This window comes from Cupressus sempervirens, chromosome 9 (assembly GCF_028749045.1).
Source record: "Cupressus sempervirens isolate cs-2001-9-10 chromosome 9, ASM2874904v1, whole genome shotgun sequence".
NCBI lineage: Eukaryota > Viridiplantae > Streptophyta > Pinopsida > Cupressales > Cupressaceae > Cupressus > Cupressus sempervirens.
Window position 1 is genome coordinate 456,077,201 of NC_143126.1, and position 24,098 is coordinate 456,101,298.

The 24,098-nt window shown below is 33.6% G+C and overlaps 1 protein-coding gene across 1 annotated transcript; it reads right to left on the minus strand.

Moving 5' to 3' along the window:
• Positions 1–15,883: 15,883 nt before the first annotated feature.
• On the minus strand, positions 15,884–16,384 carry LOC149539292 (uncharacterized). Its single transcript, XM_089802538.1, has one exon. It carries the CDS (start codon positions 16,382–16,384, stop codon positions 15,884–15,886), a length of 501 nt encoding a protein of 166 aa, XP_089658664.1.
• Between the last annotated feature and the right edge of the window lie 7,714 nt (positions 16,385–24,098).

Sequence of the window (24,098 nt, forward strand, 5' to 3'; positions counted from 1 at the left end):
GGATAGCATAGTAAGAAAATGATTATTATCTGGTGGATATAAGTCTTTTATATAAAAAACCATTTATATGCATAGTAAAAGAACTGAATATAGATTTGAGACATATTGATCACCTGCAGTCTGATCATCTTCACAGGTATGCAACTTTTGTTTCACTGTTTCATGTGGGTTTATTGAACTTTCTTTATGAGGTCATTTATAGATGGGATGTTCAAAGATTGAGTTCCTATGGGCTGTCAATACTTTGACTATACTTTAAGTCAACAATTATCAATATGGGCAAAAATGGAACTCATTGTATTTTGAAGTACTGAGAAGATGGCCTTGCCCTTCACCAAGAGTTTTAGAAATGGGAGACATTAGGTAAGAGAGTGAAAATTTTACTATTGCTTCAACGCACATGACACAATTGGAAATGCAAATTTTGATGGTAGTCATTTTGTGATAAGGGAGAGACTAGGGATGATCATTGTTACTATCTCTTTAGTAGTGGATTTTTGTTTTCTCTTGAATTTGGTGTTGGGGGATCAGTGGTAAGTCTCCTTGGATATTCCTTCTTATGATGTTAGTGACAAGTGTTTCTCTTTGAAAACACTTGTACAATATTTTTTAAATTATTAGATAAAAATAGAGAATTGTAAGTATTAAACATGATTAGCCTTTAGTTCCTAGAAGATCTTTATTTCCCCATCAATGCATTTAGAAAGTTAAGTTTTAAGAAGATCATAAATAGAAAAAATTAGAGAAGCGATTTAAACATTTATATTGATTGGAAACATGTGAGTCTTGAGTTTCCTCTACCTTTTAAAGAACATTCCTTAGCTAGCATACCTAATTCCACATTTCATAAGAGTGTCATTGCGCTAAAGATTTAGGAAACCAACTACTCTAAGATAAAGCTTCCCGGTCAATAATAATCTAGCCTATTGAGGTAAATAATACTTCTTAATTAAACTTGTGTTAATTCAGTATTAATTTTTCAATTAACTACAATTTTAGTATTTGTGTACAGGGGGTGACTGAGAAAACTATTTGAGGTCCAATTTGAAAATATATTTGTAAGGATCTCGACCAAGGTTCACAACTTCGATGATTAATACATTCATTCAGGCTAGAACCTCACTACAAAAAAATAATATATAAAAAAGGTAGTGAATAACGTCATGTCTAGACCCAAATCAACCAATGAAAGTCAAATCAGCATAATGTGGAACAACAATATATGCATTGAGTGGGTTGTCATAAAAAAGCTTCAGAACAAAATTCATGTCTAGAATTAAAAGACCTTAAAGAACATTTATGCTTGTAACACAAATGGCCATTCAAAACTGAATATGATTACAATATGTGAAATAGCATTACAAGAACTTGTAATGCTCTTGTGAACATCGTGTTAATTCTTGTAAGAATCTCTAAGATGCTTGTTATACTCAAAATTTTGTTGAAATTGAATTAATTTTTATCCTATCAGTTAATTGGCTTAGGGTGATATATGCTTCTTGGATGGAATAATGAGTTTGTGATTAACTCTATATTAAGATTCATAGCATCTTCTAGTTATTTGCAAAGGAAAATTATAAATTAAGCTAATGTCATATGGCTTGCTTGAGAAAGATGTCTGTGTTCTTATTGATGGGTACTAATGACTGTCCACATTTAGTTATTCAATATCCTATTTGACAAGCTTTCCATAGACATTTCTTTGCCATACTAAGTATTTTTGAAAACATATTTGAGTAGAAGCACTACAGTAGATACTACATGATGTTTTAACAAATAAAGTAATGGGTTAAAGACTATTATTTCCAAGGTACTATGTCATAGTATTTTAATTGTAATGATCTTAGACTAATGATATTCTTGAAGGTAACTTTGACATGTAGCAAGAAAGACAACCTACAGCCAAGGCTATATTGTGCCTACAACCAAAGCCATAAATGCTCACAGCCAAAGCCACTAGTGCACATAGCCAAAGCCATGGATGCTTATAGCCAAAGTTACGAGTGTTCACAGCCAAAGCCATGAGTACATGGAGTCAATGATCACAATTGTTTACAACTATTCACCAGAAATAGCTTCTTTGCAGTTTTTGAGAAATACTAATAAAGCAAAAAAGAACATCTACTAGGTGGTAGACATAATGGCAACTCTCTAGCAATTGAATTTAATTTCATACATGCACATATCTAATTTAATGGCATACACGAACATATCTAATTTAACATCATACATGAACAAACATATAATATAAATGATAACCAATAATGTCATATACATTAACAAACACATAATATATTATGATAACCAATAATGTCGTATATGAACAAACATATCATATATTAACCAATAATGTCATACATCAAATATAGAATGTCATATGTACATCAAATGTATGTCGGATATGTCTCTATGATGCCTATTTATATACATGGGGAAGGAAACAAGTCTCTCTCTCTCTCTCTCTCTCTCTCTCTCTCTCTCTCTCTCTCTCTCTCTCTCTCTCTCTCTCTCTATATATATATATATATATATATATGTATGTATGTATGTATGTATGTATGTATGTATGTATGTATGTATGTATGTATGTATGTATGTATGTATGTATGTATGTATGTATGTATGTATCGAATATCTCAACTACATCTTTTCCTTCCCACGAGGGGAAGGAAACAAATATCTCGACATCCTCTACCGTCATGTGGAGGGAGACAGTGGAGATGACAGGGCCCTGCTGACACGCTCACTTGACCTCTTGTTGAGGCACTTCTCCAGGTCCAACTAATACAAAGAAAGTAGATATGAATCAATATTTATTATGCATTGAAATCAAATATATGTACACACAAAATCAATTATTTTCTTACCGCCAACAAATAGTCACTCTATAAGTCCACCTCAAATGCTCGTGGACGATCAGGCGTGACAAGACCCTACAACAATTCAATAAATATAATCACTTATAAATAACATTAGAAATTTTGAGATTAACTATTATAAACAACAACTAAAATGAAGAAAATTCTTTCATACCTCCGTCAGTGGCTGTGAGCTAGCCACAGCTGCGGCCACTCCACTATCAACAGACTGTCGCAAATGAGGAGGTGTGTCTGACATCATGAGCTGCATGTCATATAATACATGTTATATCTAACATGAAACATGGAATAAATATAATCAAATGAATTAAATTAACATGAAACAACTGTACCTGTGTGAAGCTCGTATGATGTCTCTGCTCTGTGTCTGTGGTAAAGGTTGAGGGTCCTGTGGAGAACTGATGCACATGCATAATTTTTTTTGTCAATCCTTAATATGATTACGTAATAAATATATGTATTAATTAAAATTATTAAATTGATACATACCTCAGGGCTCGTCGAAGGGACCAAAAATGGGCCTGGAGAATTGCTGCTAGGCCTAGCAACACTTTGACCCTAAATTTTGAACAATGTCAATAAATGCTAATTAATTAATCATTCACTATACATATGAAATGTGATAAAATTAGTAATTTACCTATGTGTCAATGCTAAATGTCTCGTTCAGGAACTGATTGGTGACAAGCCCATCATCCGCACCATCTCCGGTATCAGTGCCAAATGTGCATAGGGATCCGCATGAAGTGCACATGTGACCACGATGCATAGAAGGTTCCCCCTCAACTAATGGGCTCATGGAATGGATGAGGTTCTGTGTCAAAGCATTAATGGTCCCTAGAGTGCTAGCCTCTACATGTTCCTTCACAACTGAAGGAATAATCACATGCTCATGCTATGGATGGACCACAGGTGCCCTAATTACATTAGGGTCACGACGTGCTCCTAGCCTCTCAAATGATGACCCCCCACCTCTACCCTAGGAGTCTAACATACCAAAATAATTGGGGATCTCCCCAAGGACAAACTCACAATATAATTTCTTCAAAAAATACATGGGGACCTCGTGATTGTTGCAAGGAGGGGCATCAAAAACCATCCACCATCTATCCCAAAAATTATTTCTAATAGCATCATGTATGCACCAATGGATGGGGAATCATTTAGTACCCTCTCTAATAGTATTTTTCTCACTGGGTTTTCTAAATAATGCACATATACTACTTTTTGATATTTCTTTTTTTTTAACATCTTCATATGACAATTTATTTGCATAAAATCTTTTTTGTTCATCCGTCTTAGCCTACCAAATATCTAACTGACCACTAACTAAGGCTATCTGAGTGTTAATGGATTTGAGGGATGATGCCAATTGAGCCCTCATTGGATTGGTTTGTCCAGATTCTTTCAACCGAGCAATGAGTCTTTCTAATTCAATTTTGCCTCTCTCTATTTCATTTATTATATTTTCTTGTGTGCCTGGCGGAGGTCTTGCAATTGGTTCAGGTTGTGGAATTTGTTGTTCTTCTTGAGGAGGGTTTTGATTTTGAGGTTCTTGAGGGTTTTGTGGATTTTCCGGTTGATTATGGACATTTCTTGATAAAAAATCAATTGAAATTCAACTAAATAAACAAATCTAAATGAAATTTGTAAAAACCCTACAAAAGAATATCAAAAACCAATAAAAAAATATGGAAAATATATAAAACAATGCAAAGTTAAGTTTATATCACTTACCTCATCGTCGTGGGTGTGCTCGTTGTCTTCAATTTTGTCGGTGAGGAGGCATTTTGGCAAATGGTGGTGAAATTTTGCTGTCAAACCCGCGTACGCGCTATTGGAGAGCCAAAAAACAAAATGAAAATGATGGGCTGCGGGTCTACAGCCCATCATATAACTTTTTGGTCACAGAATAGCGCGTACGCGCTATTGAAAATTAGAAGAAAAAAAATACTTTTCATCTTTTTGGCACCACAACTCGGTGCATATGCCCTTAAAGCATTTACAAAATACTGTTAAGACTACTCTGTTAGGAGATTTTTGATTAATTCACCTATTAGAATGTTTTAGCATTGGTCCTTCGATTAACACTGGTCTGCTAGATATTAGATCTTCTCTTTCCAAGTATATCATTAATCCTCCTTATTAGATATGTCTTCTCTATCATCTAACTGCTATGTTTTATTCTCTCTAACTTATTCTATAATTCAATCCTTTCGCATCTCCTTAGTCACCATGAATGCTTAGTCTACGCATGTAAACTTCTCCCTTCACACATGAACTCTTTTAGGGTTTTCGCTCTTTAAGAAGACTTAGGTGACCTAAGGTTAGGTAGGAATCAATGACTGTGATTTACTCTTTTTTTGCTTAATTCATCCCTTTATTTGATTGGTTGCATGTACTACATAAGGATCCTCAATGTAGATTCGTTCTTATCTTCTAGAATTGTAAAACAATCCTTAAGTCAGCCCAAAAATGGTTTACATAGGAGTTTGTGTCATTACAAACAACTATGTCCAAAAAAATTTACTTGGCACTTGAAGCCTCTAATGCTTAGCATCCACTATATCTTCAATGTTGTAATTGGGTCTCTGAATGACTCAGCATCCACTGTTCACTCGGCATCTGAATCACTTGGCATGTATTGACTTGCTCGGTACTAGAGTGACTCGACATATATTGGTGCTTGACGCATACTATATATATTTCTTAGCATGCATTATCTAACATCTTATGCTTGGCATACACTACTTTCTCAGCATGCACTAAGTTCTATTAAGTAATGGCTTAAGTATATTGTAACTCATATGTTAAAACCAAAATGAGATCAATAGAAATGTGTGATTAATTTATTTTATTCTATTTATCTATTTCGTAATCTTTAATAACCATCATGCACAAGATTTATATTACTAGAACTTATATGTATAGATCATAGTATATGATAGGACCCTTCAAAAATCATATTAAATAAAGATTTTTTAATTTAAAACTATAATCTCCTTTGTCCATCATACTTACAAATATGTATAAGATATTAATGTAAATAATAATATATTTGAAGTAAATCTGTATTTATTTCTACAAGGGAAGTATGCCAATGACCTAGCCCAACAACCCAAAACTTTTTTCTCAAGTGTTTGTGTGATCTAAGGTGAGACTAATCTCCTTGCCATTGAGATCATCCACATGTATGTCATTTGACTTCTAATCAAGCTCGAGATGGGGAGGTACCCAAACACTCAAGCCAACTCAATTATCTTCTCATGCTCAAATAAAGAAATGAATGAAGAACTTTAAATCTAATCCAAAAAAAATTACTTTATTTCAAAGACCATCTTATAATTTAAAATAATTCAATACAAACTATAATTTTAATTATAAACAGCAAAGCCTATGTAATGAAAGTATGATGATTAAATTTCCCTAATACATCTTAGTTAGCCTAATTCATGCTATTATGAAATATTAATGTAACGTGTATTACAAAATTGACATTAGATAGCTATACAAAGTTATATCGTATTAATTGGTTATGAATGTGTATGTAATGATATATCCACAAATAATTAAATTAAATTAAAAATATATTCTATTAAAATATATATTACGTCATGTACAATACTTCTATCTACCAAAAAAGTTTGGTTTTGATGACTTATTGTTTAGCATATAAGTTTGTGAGTGATCATTTCCAAATGGGAATTATGTTGCATCATTCAAAGGGTGGTTCTTGAAGGTGCCTTAAGGATCATGTTGAATAAAGTAAGAATCCCTTTTTATATCATTTGAGAGATTTGTGTTCTTATTTGAGATGATGTTACTTTATTATATTATTTTAGGTTTTCTTTATTTTTATTTTTAGAAGGATGACTATATACATGCTAGATCAAATATTTCATGATAAATTATTATTTTAGAGATGAAATTATGAATATATTATTTAATGAGCAGTCCTACAAAATTTTAGAATAATTTTGGATATTACAATACATGTTAATCTAAATGTGGACATCCCAAAAAATATTAATGGTGAAAAAATAATATGGTGAAGCAATTAGGAGATTATAAGTTAATCACTATGTTTATTTTGTAGCATGAGAAATGGTTTTCTCTTATAATTTCTCTTAAAACCCCTTGTACACATGGAGGAATAATGAGAAAACATAATAATGAATTGACAAAGAAAATAAAGAATCTATCAACCTTCAATATGTCATCAATATAGCGAGTATAGTTTTATATAGCTTGAGAATATAGTTTTAGCTAATTTAGTCATGGATATAGTTACAAGAAAAATGTAAATATGTCAAAACTTTCCACCTTAACACATGACTAGGCATATTAACTTTTCTCCTAAGGGTAGAAGTATGAGCCTATGTCACACTTTTATAAAGGAAAAGGATAAGAACACTGAAATTATTCAACCTCCATGGCATAAAAAGAAATTTCTCTATTTAGAAGATTAGAAAATTAAAAATTCATAAAATTTGTTAAACTCAATTAAGTTTATGCATTTTTTTAAACAAATTGAATAATAATTTAAATGTCTATTTTTTAAATTATTAATACATGTAAATAATATTTTATTTCTTTAATTTAAAAATATCTTTTAGATGACATGTATAACTATGTGAATGAAAAAAGAAAGATTAGTTTTTAATGTACATTTTCTCTATTATAACAATTCAAAATTCAACATACTCAAAGTCAACAATTTTTGGCTCCCACCTTATTTTCCCTATCAAATCTATATCAATTTTATATATATATATATATATCCTCTAATGAAATAAATATTATTTTTTATATGATCTACCATTTCTTATCTTTTTTCAAAAATAGCATCTTCTCAAATGTTAATACACCTTACATTATTTTTTATTTTAATATATTAAATCTAGTAAAATTATATAAGAATGGGTGACCATCTTCTTGACTTATATTCTTACAAAAAGGTATTTTGTTTTTATCAGTAAATGTAGTTTTGATGGGAAAAAAAATATCATAGAAGTTAAAACTTATATAATTCTAAAAAATTTTGTCATTTGTCTACCACATAATATGCCACATAAGATGACTAGACCGTGTAATTTTCACTCAAGTCCTAAACTAGATCGTGTTGATCAACTCATGAGCAATCACATGGGTGACCATTTGCAATATACTCATATATATGAGGACTTTTTTGAATTTTAAAATAAAAGATAAAATACAATTGATTTTATTTTATTATGTTCAATTTTAGTTAAAAATGAGTATGAAATTGATTTTTATGTGAAGCATAAAAGTGATTTTTTTTTGAGATTATGATAGCATTTCTTTTCTAAAGAGGCATTAAATCTATGATTTCAACTTTTTTCAAGAAGTGTTAAACCCATGTCTTTTTTGTATTAGAAAGTTATTATACTGGTGAAGGTTTAAATTTTTCCTAGAAATTCAATTATATATTTATTTTTTTAATTTATATTAGAAATATGAAATTAATGAGCTTTGTGAACATATAAAAATTATTTTTGACTCTTCTATTGGGTATATTTGGTTTTCTATATGTAGGTGAATTGAATATCATCCAATTTGGATACTTTAAGCAATAATGAATAAATAAGATAGATCCAGACTACATGGTTGAAAAGGGGATGAAAAATCTAGCAATGTATATGTTGGGACTCAAAATTAAAGCCCAGATTTTGAGTACCATTAAAAAATTAAGCCTCATAAGCGTGTTTAATGCATATGTACCTAGCTATTCATTCGAGGCCTAAGAGGTGTTTTATGTTTCTAACACCTTGCATTCAATAAGCCTATGTGTTCCATGAAGAAAAATTGTCATTCTGAGCCATTTCGTGAAGTCCTATTTTGAGCAATTTCCAAAGTGACAAACATCAACAGGAAGCTATGTTTGCAATTGAATATCTTGTACCCTATAATTTTTCATGACTTTCCGCTTTGGGAGTGTTTAGTGTCCATACCAAAGAGCCTATGTTTCAAATTTCAAGTCATTTTGAATCATTTTGACTAGATTTTGAATCCCTCAAAGTTGGTCACTTATTGTTGTCATGCTGATGCAATTTGTTCTGGATTCTAGGAGGCCTTGTTTGACTTGTTATAAATTTGACCTAGTTGACCAAAATGAGATAATTCTTTTTGCATTATATTTTAGAGGTCAGAGACTTATTGTGTTTCAATTTTGAATTTATGACAAATCTGTTTGATCAGTTTTCGAATGTGATTCCAAATACAATTTGTAACTTTTTACTAGTGTCAAGGAAGGTAAATTTGTCAGAACCCTTGTTTGTGATGTTATATCTTGATATCCGTGATAGGTGAGATTGAATGGATTGTACCATTGTGTTCTCTGTTAAAAATACTTGAAGTGTGCCAATTTGCAAGTCTTGACGAATCCATTTGCAAAAAGTGTTTTTCTGCCATTCTTTCCAACCCTATAGATTTTAGTTGCCTACTTTGATCACTTGCCAAATGTGTCTTGTCATTCGTCATGAGCCCAAATTGCAGATTTATATTCTCTTCGTGACAATGAACCAATGCCCCATTTTTCATTTCCCCAAGCATCAGTTTGCCTGTTTTTGAAGCCAAATCTAAAAGCATTTTATGGTTTTCTGACTTGTTTTCTTGTAGGCAATTCTGAGAGGGAAACTTTAACGATCAATATCATTTTACTGAGAATTCATCATGGCATGAGATTCAACAGGGTAGTAGTATGGAGAACAGACAATCAATATTGTTGATTTCAAAGCTCGGTTAGGTGTTTTTATTAGTTTTCAAAGCCAATTAAAGGACCTCCTAGCTTTAAATTGACAGTTTGCAAATCAATGGTAAAGTTAGTTTTAATGGTTAAATCAATGGTACAAATTGACTTCATTTAGTAACTTGAGTTTAGTGGATCAATTTAAAAATTCAGTTGTATGAAAACAAAAAAAAATTTAGGCGGACCCAATTTGAGGGCCTAACTAATTGCATCAGACTGAATAGAAAGGTGGAGACTAAAAGTAATTTAATAAAAGAAGGAAAAACTTAAATATTATTGACCAAATGCATATTCATAAGTCTTTCAAAGGAGATTTAACACTAATGATAAGGGAATTTCAATTAGGGAGAGAAAGGCAATTTATTTCAGAAATGGTAGTTTTGCAACTCCCTGCCAAATTAATGGGAAAGAAAGTATTGGTGGTCAAAAAGTAGATGTGGATTTCTCACAATACACAATTGGAGATTCTACTTACTCCACAATTAAAATATATTGTAACACTATTGGGAATATGGTAGGGATAGATTCCTTTACTTTGCCTTTGAATAAATGTTCAAAAGGTCAAGGGCAAAATGTAAATGGTCAAATTGTTTTTAGTTTTGAACCTGCAAGGTCAATAAGGAATCTTGCTATTGTTCTACTTAATGGTCATAATTTATGCCCTCTATTCCAAGGGAATTTTTGACTCGATGGAGGCTTTAGTGGACAAATAACAAATTGGCACTCGATCACAACATGTTGGTTCTGCTACACTTGCAAATAAGAGGGGTTGTCTAGATCTAATAAAGAAGATTTAACAATGAATTGGACATCTAGTTCTATTCTATCCCTTCTATATCATCATTTCATCATGATTTAGCTAGTGGATGTCAATTTGTTGCCTCCTTCTACCACTCAACTGCAAAAAGTGTTCAAAGTATGTGTTTTGTGGATTTCAATTCTACATGCTTCATATTTTGGAAGACCCATCAGAATCTGATATATTGGGTAAGCAGCATTCTATTGGAGATGAAAAAGAAGCAAAGATATTTTCATATAAAGATGTCCAAATTCATGTCAGCAGTAGGGGAATCATGTGGGGCAAAGAAGAGTATCAGATCAAGTGTACTCCAACAACCAGTAAAACTTAAAAGGTTGAGCGTTCCATTATGGGCAGATTTGAGGCAGCATTTGATCAACACAAGAGGAGAGCAAGTGGCTCATTTTTTAAAGAGCATGGAAGCCACCATGAAAAAGAGGAGCCACACTGGATCAAAGGAGAAAATGGTTCCTAAGTTAAAAGGAATTCTAGTGTTGCAATAGAGGAAATGGGGTGAGGAAGCATTAGATGTGGTTGTTAACAAGAAAGGTCAATGATAAAAGTCGATGCAGATGGTGTGATTCCCTTAGGTGTATATGGTAGTGTTTAAGAAGGTATAAATATGGCCATTTGGATTTAATTTTCCCTTCATTTTCTAGTTGTAGGGGATGGAGCCCATAGAAATGCTAACATTGGAGTGAGACTTTTGGCAAGCTTGAAAGATGCATGTGGGGATGCTCTTTTAAACCCTTAAGTAAGGAATGTACTACTCATTTACTGAAGGAAGCAGGATTGTTACGAAAACATCTTTTAGAAAAAGAAACAATCATTGAATCAAAAAATCTTGAGATGAAGAGGATATAGATCAATTGGACTCAAGTATATGGGCAAAGCAAAGTAGTTAGAGAAGCCACCAATTAAGAGCAAGAAGACCCACACATTACAAAGGAGTTTGATATTGAAAGCAGCAGAGCAAAAGTGGCATAAAGGAGGCAGCTCATTTCAAATGGAAGATCCAAGAAAAAGATAAAAGTTACAATATGGCAAGGGACTCCAACGTCCAAGTCAGGAAGGAGAAGGCGTACTAACAAACACCAGAAGATGCCATGAAAGAAAGAACGAGCAAGGTAGCCATAGGGTCAATTTGAGTTAGTTATCCCACATTCGCCAAAGGAAGAGCTTTTCAAAAGTTTAAATACTATTTTACTCACATTACATAATGTCTATAAGACATGAACCTTTTGAAAGGCAAGCCTACATTGTGGGGCCCACAATGGATGGCCAGTTGCACATAAAGACCAAAATTTCAAATGCTTAAACACACAAAAAAATGTGATGACATCATACAATGAACCCAAGTGCACAAATAGAGGAGATGATGTGGAATCCAAGGAACAAGATGTCGCCATGTGGATGATTGCATGTTCGAATGTTGCTATGTTGCTAAGCCAAGATGCACGATGGATAACCATAGCAACATAGCGACTGGCCATGTGGTGATGACGTGTGGAGCTGATGTGGCGATGATCATGCGCTGAGGTGGCACTGACATGGTGATCAAGGAAGGAGTTCGCCAGGAAATGTCACCAGAATCTGGTGGTCACCATGTCACCACTAGAAAATGGATGGATTTTCTAACAAGCGACATGTAAACCTGTCTAAAAATCCAAAAAACTGGTAAGTATTTGTGGTACCCACCTAGTACAGTTAGTGTATCACCGACTAACATGTAGTATTTCAGCCTATCAAAATTTGACATGTGGCTTCACATGAATGGCCTAAAGAGGTTAAGGGAAGATTTTAAAATAATAAATGTGTTTTTGAGCATTCAATTTGATTAAATTGAAAATTTTGTTTTAAACAATGATTTCTATAGTGCAGACTATAGATACTTGTAAAATTTTCAAATTCAAATCTTTTAATTGCTCTGCACATGGTTGGGAGCTTGAACTTTCAAATGCCTACCAGAAGCTCAATTTTTGTCCAAAATAGGCACTTCAATATACCGTTTGAACTAGGAGGAAACAAATTTTCCAATTATGAGGTCAAATTTTGCACAACTATTCACCAGTTCACTCTATAAGCAAATTTGTAATTTTTGGGGCATTCTCAGTACAATGGGAAGAATTTGTCATTGACCATCAAAATTGGTTAGAGAGCAATTATTAAAGCTCGTTGAAGCCTAAATATGGAAAAAAAAAAAATTGAAAAAATTATCTTGCCTCTGGAGGCCATTTAACTAATTTTTACCTTTGCCTTGATTTGAGATTTGACATCAAAAGCGATTATTGTTCCATCAAGTATTTGAGATATCTTTATGCTTTTGAGAGCCAAAAACGACAAAGGATTTGATTTACCAGTTGCAGAGAGAGATTAGAGAGATTATTTTCACTATTAGGAGATGTTTCCAAGTGGACACATGTCAAATGCACAATAGATCTGGGAATTCACTCTCCTCTATATCATTATCTTTCTCACTCTTTGTAGAGGTTCCAGTTTTTTCACTGTGAGACCATTTTTGGTTGACAATTTTTAGTATGAGACCACTTTGTTGGATCCATGACTGTGATTCCACCAAATCTTTTCAGCAATTTCTCTTGTAATGAGTAGCACTAAGTTTTATGCAAATAGTTCTTGTTTGTTAGATGATTTGTGAATCAATTTTATACATCTTTCATGTTTTTGTTCTCAAAGAGATTGAATAAAGCAAAGCAAAGGGTTTACATTCATTTTGGATCTTGTCTCATATTCATGAGTTTGTATTTTCTTCTAATTTTTGAACCAAGAGCATGAATTAGGTTTCATTTTGTTCAAAAACACATGTAGTTAAAATGTCTTGCTTGTGGAACAAAGGGCCATGTAATTACTTGATATTTATCACAAGGTTTGCAGACTTCATGGTGGGATAGGTCGAGTATGAGATTTATTTTGATACAAATGTCTATTCACAAGGTGCAAGATAGATCAGGGATCTTGAAGTAGGAGTTATGTCAAAGATTTCCATAAGATGTATGGTTGTAATTCATGTAATTGCCCAATAGATAAGGCACTGATTAGTTGCAGGATCATTCAGTTTTGTTTCTCATACCTAAGTCTTGTTGTTATCAGCATATTAAATCATCTTTTCCTTTATGTTGAAAGTTATTCAAAGTCTAACATGCACTCAGCTTATGAATTGCATTTTCTTGCATTTAGCTACCACAGATCTATGTTATTGTATGAGTCATTGGGAGAAATAAGGGTTAAATCTGTTGTAATAGATTCAAGAATATGTTTAGCACTAGTACCATATAGATTGAATCTGAGGTCCATCCGCCTAGGTTTTGCAGAGCCTAAAGTAGAAGAAGGGTCTAGCATTATAGTTGGCCCAATGTCTGAAATGATATGTTAAGGATGGGAGTTAACTGCCCCTGGATATATGTCTTGTTCTCATCAGGATAATTTGAAACCTGTAGTGTTTCAAAACACCAACAATATATTTGATTTTGTGTTTATTACTCTTGCAAATAGCCACTTGATGAGTTTACTAGAGGTGACTTCCACTATTTGATGTTTTACGTGTGATGGTGAGTGGTTTGATAGAGGAACAAGTGTCACATAGTGGCTAGTACTTGCCATGAATAGTTATAAAATTGTTTGAGCTAATAAATTATCGTGACAGTTTTTTTTTTTTTTTTTAACATATTTTGTGAAAACCCAAAAAAGGTACTTCATCACAAAATATTTAGATACCTTCTACATCTTGCATGACTTGAAATGAATCTAAGAAACCATATGTAAGACATCTTGTGATCATCAAAAAATCACATCAACCACTAAGCTTATCCATTAAGTCAAGAACTAACATTGAAGGTATCTTGGAGTCATCATATGATCTTTTTACAATCCTAATATATATATATATATATATATATATGAGAGACTTTTTTAAGAGAGGATAAGATACCTCAGTATTTTGTTGCACTATTTCTTGGATCATAAAACACGCATCCAAGTAATCATTACTATAAAGACTCTATATAATATGTTTGAAATTGACATTGAATGCACCCATTATATTTTTTCTAAGTCGATCTAGCATAAGAAATCATTTTTATTCGCTCCTAGAAATTGTCAAATTTCAAGATCTTCCAACATATTATCACACTACTAAACCGACCAAGTAAAACTCAAGGAAAAGAAACTCAAGCTCTTCTACAAGAATAAACCATAAAAGTAGAAACTTGTCAACCTTTGTATCCCCTGAGATTCTGTCATTCCACCTAGTACACTAATCAAACAAAGCCAAAACTCAATCATTACACATATTGATATGTGAAACAAAAATCCAATTGAACAAGCATGAACTTATTATGAGTTATTTATGGCTTACAAATTAAATATAAAAAACCATACATATGAACAAAGCACAAAATACTAAATTTGCAACTATTATATATCCTTAGTTTGTTATCTTTCTCTGACTTCAATCCAGCAAATGAAAATCACATATCCTCTAGTCAAGAGGTTTCACTCATGGTGAAACCAAGTATAACATGGATTAACGAATTTTCAGTTTCAAAAATGAGAAATTCAATCCACAATCATGGTAAATTTGAATAGTTGTTTATACAAACTCATCCCTCAAAACAATGAATATAACACTTAGCACTCATTGGATCTAAATGAGCACTCATTGAATCTAAATGATAATCAGAAAGGTGAAGCGTCAAGATCTAAGTGATACTCACATAAATGAAAATATATATTACTTATCAACTAATTAGATTATACTGATTAACGTTCACTCATTTAAATTAATTTATTTATTAAAAAACACATGTGACAAGGGCAGCTCGAAAAGTAGACTTCAAATAGCACCATCTAGTCAATCATTTTGTTTTGGTTTTTAATTCTTTAAAAGAAATAATTTTGAGGCATATACAACAAACCGTCTCAACGTCGTTATCGTGGGAGTCTCACAAGGAAGAACTGTATTGAGAAGTACGGAAAATGGAAATTATAAACAATTAGAATGGAAAGACGTGTAAATGGGGCCAGAGAAGACAGCACATACTGGTCAAACCTAAGACCGCCCAATTTTTTATGTTTCCACGATAGTGGGGATGTAAATGGATAAGAAGGCATCAACTTTTAGCCTTGGTAAAAGTGTTATTTATTTATTTTCAGTACCAGATGATATGATGCGATTTGATATTTTTCTTATTCTATTGCCAAGTTGATTTAGATACATGCACACATTTATTTGTTTATTTTCCTCTGCGATTCCTAGCTAGTATTACGGATGTGGATCGAGATGAAGAAAACACAGAATTGGAATGAACTCCGTTGGACATTTCATTGCCCATGATTTATATTCTCAGATTAAAAACTGATTGTATTTGCATTAATTGTACATTTCATTGTTATATACACAAGGAAAATTCTTCCACCGGATCAGGCACCTTCCTCAATGGTTTCAAGCTTTGATTTCCACTGTTTTCTACTTGATCGGATCCCTTTAACACAACACAGAGAAGAAGAAGGAGGAGATGATGGTGATGAACACTCCTCCTCTTCAGCAGAATTATGAGCATCCATGTTAAACAGTGGATGCACCCTTCCTCCATTTCTAGAAGAGCTAATTTGTGATGTTGCATTGTTGGCCTTCAAAAGAAGAGAAGCCATGTCCTTCTCACACAAAACAAACTCTAATTTCTTTCGAGGAAGAACAAAATACAACTGTCCAAGGTGCAACTCTTGCTGAGGAAGAAGCTCTGACATAAATTTACCAATGTAAAGACCATCAGAGCTACAAACAAAGTGGCCCGGATTATTTTTCAATATCTGTTCAACCTTCACTGGATCTGAGAATTTCTGAATTCCCCCATCCATCAAAATAACGTTGGCAGTGGGCTCATAGACATCAATAGAATCAACAGAAACACAAATTCCCATTATCAAATGTTGAGAAAGAACTCACTGATGAATATTGGGATCTCTTTCAAGCTTAGCACAAAACGAATGGGATTGGTAGCCTATTATATATACATGATCCAAACGATCTATAAAGTCTGTGTGTTGAAAAAAATCTTGAATTAATAAATCCTATTTGTTTCATTCACAGGGAACAGTCATCACATGCAAAAGATTCCTCTATTCTGAAGAAGACAGGTTGTCTTTATTGTTTGTCGCAAAGGCAGCGTATTTTATCTACAAGAAAACATATAATATTGCAGCAATGTTTGTGGGTAAACATATATATTCTACTGAGCGAACAGTTCATGTTGCAGTAATGTTTCTGACCAAACTGATAATATTGCACGCTTCATCTATATAAACAGTAAAATCCGACATTTTTATGCCACTTTCTAAACGTTAATTTGTATGCGGTGTATCCGACGTTTTCTATAAAATTACAACGTATTGAGCTGTGAATGAGTTGTACTGTTGTCGATCGATCAAGCAAAGTAGGATTTTCATTAATTGCTTGGATTCCAATTGCCTCAACCTTTTGCCACTTTTATAGTTCTTCAAACGGACAATCCACAAGTTTCACTGTTTGATTAATTAGAATGTCTTCCACCAATAGTTTGCCTATTAATCCAGAGGTACCCTCTGATCTACTTTCTGGCCACCTTCAAACATCATGAACACTTTTAGTTTAGAATCCTCCACATTTAAATGCATTTAAATGAATTTATGTAATTTGATTTTTTTAATTGTATAAGAATGACTTGGATTCTAATTTCATATTGTGTAAATTTATGGATCTTAGTTGTTTTTAAAAAAATTATAATATCTATGATTTCTTGTCTTTTCTTGTGAATCTGCATTTACATAAGAGTTTTGATTTTCAAATTTGTATCAACTTTTTAATTCTATTGGTATAGAAGTCTTTGAATATATATTTTATTCACACAATATATATTGATTTGGTCTTTCAATGATGACTCAAAGTTATATATATATAAGTCTTTATATTACCATATAATGCAATACGTACATTACGCCTTACATGTTTCTTACTTCATCGATATCCTAAGACAAGTTTTATCAAATCTTTCAATGTCTTTTACATTGATGCACATAAATATTGTTAACTGAATTAGCACGCAAAGACCATTGATCCCACAAATGAAAGTTCCTCTTATTACAATCATATCAACCAATAGAAAAATGATTGGTAGCACATAGCCAAAAACAGAAAAACTTACCTCACAAAATAACATACAAAAGTACAATAAAAAATATAATTGAACAAAAGCATAGACTCCATAGCTCCAAAGTAAAACTAACATTAACTCAAATATCAATTTTAAATATTTTTCTTGTATTCTTATAAATTATAATTATTATACTTTAGAAATGAAATTTCCTATCATATTCATTGAAATAAATACTAGCAATTGCACCTTGGTGTGCGATGGTCACACCAAAGTGAAGGATTTGGGCAATACAAATCCACAAAGTCCGAAGAACACTTGCATGCAAGAATCGGTCACAGAGAGGAAAAAGCAAAAAAGAGGCAAGGGTTTTGCTCTGAGAATATGCAAATTATAGTCAAACTAAAAGAATGAGAGATCATTACAAAAGATCAATCCTTATATTAGGAGACTAAAATCCTAAAAGGGAAAACCTAAGAGGTAAATGACATTTAATAATTACTAATCAATTATTAAATTGAAATGCAGAGTGCATAAAGTGAAATCTTAAGAAGGGAGTGGAGGTAATTTAATAAATTAAATTAAATTAATCTTTACTCTAACACTCTCACCCAATCCCCCTCCCCCCCCCTCAAGATGAGCAACAATATAGCTACAAACAATGCAAAAAAAAAAAGTAACTACAATACAATGCTAAAAGAAAACTTGGATCCTAGCAACAAAGCCTGATGGGGTACCCAATCACAACCAAATCTCTATGAAATGGAGAAATAGGAAAAACCACATGGGAAAAACCCTACTCCAAAAAGAGCTAGCAAGAAAAGAAGAAAGGAAGGACTCATCACTGAGACCCCCCAAGGAAAATTTCCTTCACCCCAAGCATAGAATGTAGTTAAAGATACTGCAAGGATGCAAAAGGTTTAGTGAAGATGTCTACAACCTACTCAGCAGTGGGAATGTACTCCAAGCTCAGAGCAACATCCTATGTCAAATGCCTGATGAAGTGCATGTAAAGCTTAATGTGTCTGTACCATTGATGCTCAACTAGGTTGCCAAAACTGTATATAGCACTCTAATTGTCATACCACATAAAGTTGGGTTTATCATAAGGAAATCCAAACTCTGTCATCAACTGTTGAAGCCACAAAAACTCCTGACTAGCTAGCACAGTTGCCCCATACTTTGCCTCTATAAATGATAATGTGTGAGCATATTGCTTCTTGCAAGATGATGTGCTAGGACCAGAACCAAGACAAAAGACAAATTCAAAAGTAAATTTATGATCATCAATATCACTAGCCTAATCTCAATCTATGTAACCAACAAATGTGGGGATCCCCTTATGTGTAGTGAATGGCATAACATGTAGTACCCTGAATGTACCTCAATATATGTTTGGAAGCTTACTAATGACTCTCATGTGAATCATGTGAGAATTAAGAGACAAGTCCAATCACAAAGAAAATATCAGGATGTATGTGTGAGAGGTACAACAAACTACCCACAAGTTGTCTATATAAAGTGGAATCCATTGTAGGAGTAGTAAAAGTGGCAAATAAAACAACACCCAATTGAAAAGGTGTGGGACTAGGCTTGCAATCAAGAATGCTAAATCTCTAGAGCATATCAAGAGCATACTTCTGGTGGAGTATGGTTATCCCATCTAAAGACTAAATAACCTATAGGCCCAAAAAATAGTTCAAAAGTCCAAGGTGTGTCATCTCAAAATTCTCTCTCAAGGCTTGCTTCACACTTTGTATTATGGAGGGTGAGCTACCTATAATGATGAGATCATCTACATAAAGAACTAGTATCAATAATTCAGCCCCATGATGTTGAATGTAAATTGTAGGGTTGGAATGACACCGAGTGAATTGTGAAGGAAGCAAGAAGGGATCCATCTTCCCATACCAAGCTTGAGGGGCCTGTTTGAGATTGTATAAGGACCTCCAGAGCTTGCATACCAATGAAGAGTCGTGTATAAAACCATGAGGCTTCTCCATATAGATCTCCTCATGAAGGTCTCCATGCAAAAATGTACTCCTCACATTCATCTAAAAAATTGTCCATCCCTGTAAAGGTGCAAGAGAGAGTATAAGGCGAATAGAATTCATCTTGGCAAGAAGAGAAAATGCCTTAAAGTAGTCAATATCCTCAACCTTTGAAAAGCCCTTTACAATAAGATGTGTCTTATACCTATCAATAGAACCATCTATGTAGCATAGCAGCATACTTCATATGGTGTACCCATCAGTGCCAAACCAACTTTATTCCTTTTAGAAGAGGAAGAAAATGTCATGTGTGGTTTCTCATCAAAGAAGAGTACTCCTCATCCATAGCCCTATCCCACTCTAAGTGTCCTTTTGCTTGTGAAAAAATCTATGGATCATTTGAAATAACATGAATCAAGAGTCCCATATCATAAGTCTGAGCATGAGTGCAACGAGAATCTGCAGGATCACCTTCCATAGGTCCTTCTACATCAATGGTATCACAAGCCTACTTGGGCACTCACAAAACAACTAGTGGAGCTGGTGAAGAGGGGTTAATATCAAGATCTCCCTCAGAGGATGCATAATCTTGTCAAGGAGTAGAGAAAGTATTGGGTAGTGAGAGAGAAGCTAGTGATGGTGCCTCCATCTAAGGATAACACTCATCAAACTGAACATCTTGCTGAAACAAGACATCTCTCGAATTAGGATCAAACAACCTATATGCCTTCATACCCTCACAGTAGCCAAAAAATATGAGTAGTTGGTTCTTCTTCTCCATGGCTTTCCACTTAGTATCTAGAATAAATGCCAAAGCCTCACTACCAAAAATGCGAAAAGTGGAAACATCTAGCTTGACATGTGTCCAAGCCTCCTCAAGAGTCATGTGTCATAATGCCTTGTGAAGAATTTAATTCTAAATATAATTGGCACAATTGATAGCCTCATCCCAAAATTAAGAACTCATAGCTTGAGATTGTATCATACAATTGGCTATCTCTTGTAATGTCACGTTCTTTCTCTCTGCAACTCCATTCTATTGAGGGGTATGGAGAACTATGAACTAATATTGTAAACCATGATGCTCAGTGAAAAATTCTCTGAAAGGTTAATTCACATATTCCCTCCCCATTTTCAATGCATATACACCTTAAAAAAAGACCAGACTACTTCTCCAAAAATATCTCAAAGCTTCAAAATGAATCAAAGATATTAGACCTGTACTTCAAAAAGTACACCCATGTGCATCTAGAAAAGTCATCTATGAAGGTGACCACATATCAAGAACCTAAAAAAGATGGAGTGGGAAATGACATAAGAACATTATGTATCAACTCCAATGGTTCCATGTAGCACATGTGGATATACCTATCAAAACTGGATCTCTGTGATGTTTTCCTAGGGCACAACCTTGACAAACACCATTAGTACAAGAGATTTGAGGTAGCCCAATCACTAGCTCCTATGTGCTCATTTTTTGTAGATATTTGTAGTTGACATGGCCAAAATGCTCATGCCAAAGCTTTCTCACTATGTCTTGCAATAAGAGAAAGACTTATAGAATGATAGTTTTCAAATCCATCAAACTTATATAAGTGAGATTGAAGATCAACACTCCTAGTAGTAACAACCAAGTCAATATCATGGAGGTTCTGAATAACCACTTCATGTGGTGAGAACTCAATTGTCTTAACAGAGCTAGAATGAAAAATTTGAAAGATAGATAGGAAGTTCATAGAAATGATAGGAACCAAGAGAACATCCTATGGTAAACCACCTTCTAAAGAGATAGTTCTTGAACTTGTGACTAAAAGCTATGTAGAATCACCAACTACAATCTATGTAGTGATACTCTGAGCAAGTGAGGTAACCAAATTAGGTGAGTGTTTCATATGGTGTGTAGCTCCTAAATCAAGAATCCAAGTAGTTTTAGAAGACAATGCTCGTGTAGAGAGAGCATGTGATTTCCCTAGAGGAGGTGTTGGCTTTAGAGAAGTAATATTGTGTTCTTGTTGTGTGGCCTCCTCTAAAGCCTTAAGATGTTTCAAACACCTAGAAACTTGATATCCTTTCTTCCACAAAAACTATAAGGATCACCTATGTACATCTTAGTCTTGGAGGAAGACTCACCAAACTTAGAAGATTTACCCTTTGAATAGGTTTTCCAAGCATCTAATTTAGAGTAGGCTTGGAGGAACTCTCACTACCTATTGAATCTATCTTGTGATTTGGTTTCCCTATAGATGTCTGAGCAACCAATGCCTATGACTTTGAGCTGATGACAATATCGAATGGTGTAAGCTTGGAATGCTCTCTAGTCAAGCAATCACAAAATACCTCAAAAGTAGAAGAGAAATTTTGAAATTTTCCTCAAAGCTTTGATAGAATTAGATAGATGCACTCCTTATATGTCTTCTCTTTCCCACATCCTTATAATAAAGTTCTCTACTGCTTGAACCTCATAAGAAATTCTTCAATGGAGGGGAAAACATCAGGTATAAGAGAAGTACACTCTACCTCAATCAAAACTTCTCTAAACTCATTACAAGTCATTAAACTTGTCTCACATTTCTTGAGGAGTGGAACACTCATCAAGATGACACTATAAGTTGTCCAAAATGTTCAAAGAAATCAAACCCATGGCTTCATCCATCTTATTCTAGTAGTACAAATTCTAATATTGACTCTAAAATATTGGTTGCACTATATCTAAATAAAACCACAAACTCTTTGAATGGAGAAGTTGATGCATATGAGATTTTCATGTGTGATAGTTGTGTGGGTTTAGAACTACTAGAGAAGAAGAGGTCGTGGCCATTTTTTTAAGAAGGGGTTTTAAATTTTTTTGATATGTTGATATTATAGTAAGAAATAATGAAAAAAATACCCCCCACAATTAATATAATTGAACCCCAGCTTGTAGAAGGAATGTGTATACAAGAATAAAGAAGCAAAATCTTCAGTGATGTATGCTAAATACTTGGTATAAAATGCCAGTCAAATGACAAATAATCTGGAAATTTCTTGAGAATATATTTATGGCCCTTTTTTCAAATCAAAAAATGGAGCTACAACGAATAAGTTATGCCCCACAGAGGATTGAAGACATCATCAAAATTCGAGCACAAAAATAGGTACCAAACAAGAAAAAAATCCAAAAAATATCTAAACTATTGTCTCTACCTTTGAATCATATTTCTAGCACTTCTTTCGAATCAAAAAAAGACCCTTGTATGCTCAAGTTAGAGCGAAAAGACCACCAGGGCCTCTAGAAGGAAAACACACATGCGCTCTCTCTCTCTCTCTCTCTCTCTCTCTCTCTCTCTCTCTCTCTCTCTCTCTCTCTCACACACACACACACACACACACACACACACCTATGTAATTCTTTGAGTGGAGTTTGGGCAGTGTAGCCTAGCAGCGATGGCTCCTGGGTAACACTTTGGCCAAGTGTTGGTTGAGCAGTGATGAGGAGGAGCCATTGGGCAGTGGTGGTGGCTTGGCAGGGACACGATGGAGCTGTAGTGGTGAGCAAAGCTGTGAGCCACTATGATTAAGTAGACCGCATGTGGTTCCACTATGATTTGTAAACCATGGTGGTGGCCACTGTGGTTAGTGTAACCGCGGTGACCAAAAATCCACAATTTTTTATTTTTTATTTTATTTTTGTGATTTTTCTCCACCTCAGAGTGCATGTAGAGGTTGTACGACCCTATTTTGCAAAAAAAAAAAAACTTTTCCTCCCCAATCAACATTATCCAAAATTGACAAATTATATATGAAAATGGGGTTTTTTATGCCTTCTAAATCCAACCGTGAAGTCTGTTTGGCCTCAAAGTGCTCCAAAAATTAGAAACCCCCATATTTTCATTAAAAAAAAATTACACAAAAAATATCAGATTTGTTCTGTCAAACACTCGTTCTTCTTTTTCTCCAAATACTGAACAAGCTACAATAGATCCAATTCTGATACCATGAAGGATTAGCTTGAAAGATACCTACATGTAAGAACCTATCACAAAGAAGAAAAAGTAAAGAAGAAGCAAGGGTTTTGCTATAAGAATATACAAATTGTATTATCAAACTGAAAATATGAGAGATAATTACGAAAGATCAATCTTTATAGAAGGAGATAGAAAACCTAAAAGGGAAACCCTAAGAGGTAAATGGCATTTAATAATTACTAATTAATTATTAAATAGAAATGAAAAGTGCATAAATTGAAATCTTAAGAAGGGGGTGATGGTAATTTCATAAATAAAATAAAATAAGTCTTTCACTCTAACACAAAGAGTTGTAGAGGGTCAAGTATGGACAAGTATGGTCATAAATTAGTTCTCTTAGTAAATAGAGATCTAATGAAATAGAGAGAGGTAGAGGTAGAGGTAGAGATACAAATTGAGTGATAGGGTCAAGTTTTCCTTAATATTAATAAACAAAATTTCACCATAAACTAATTGGAGACTCTAAAATAAGCTAGTGAATATAATCTACTTATAAAAAAACTTGCAAATA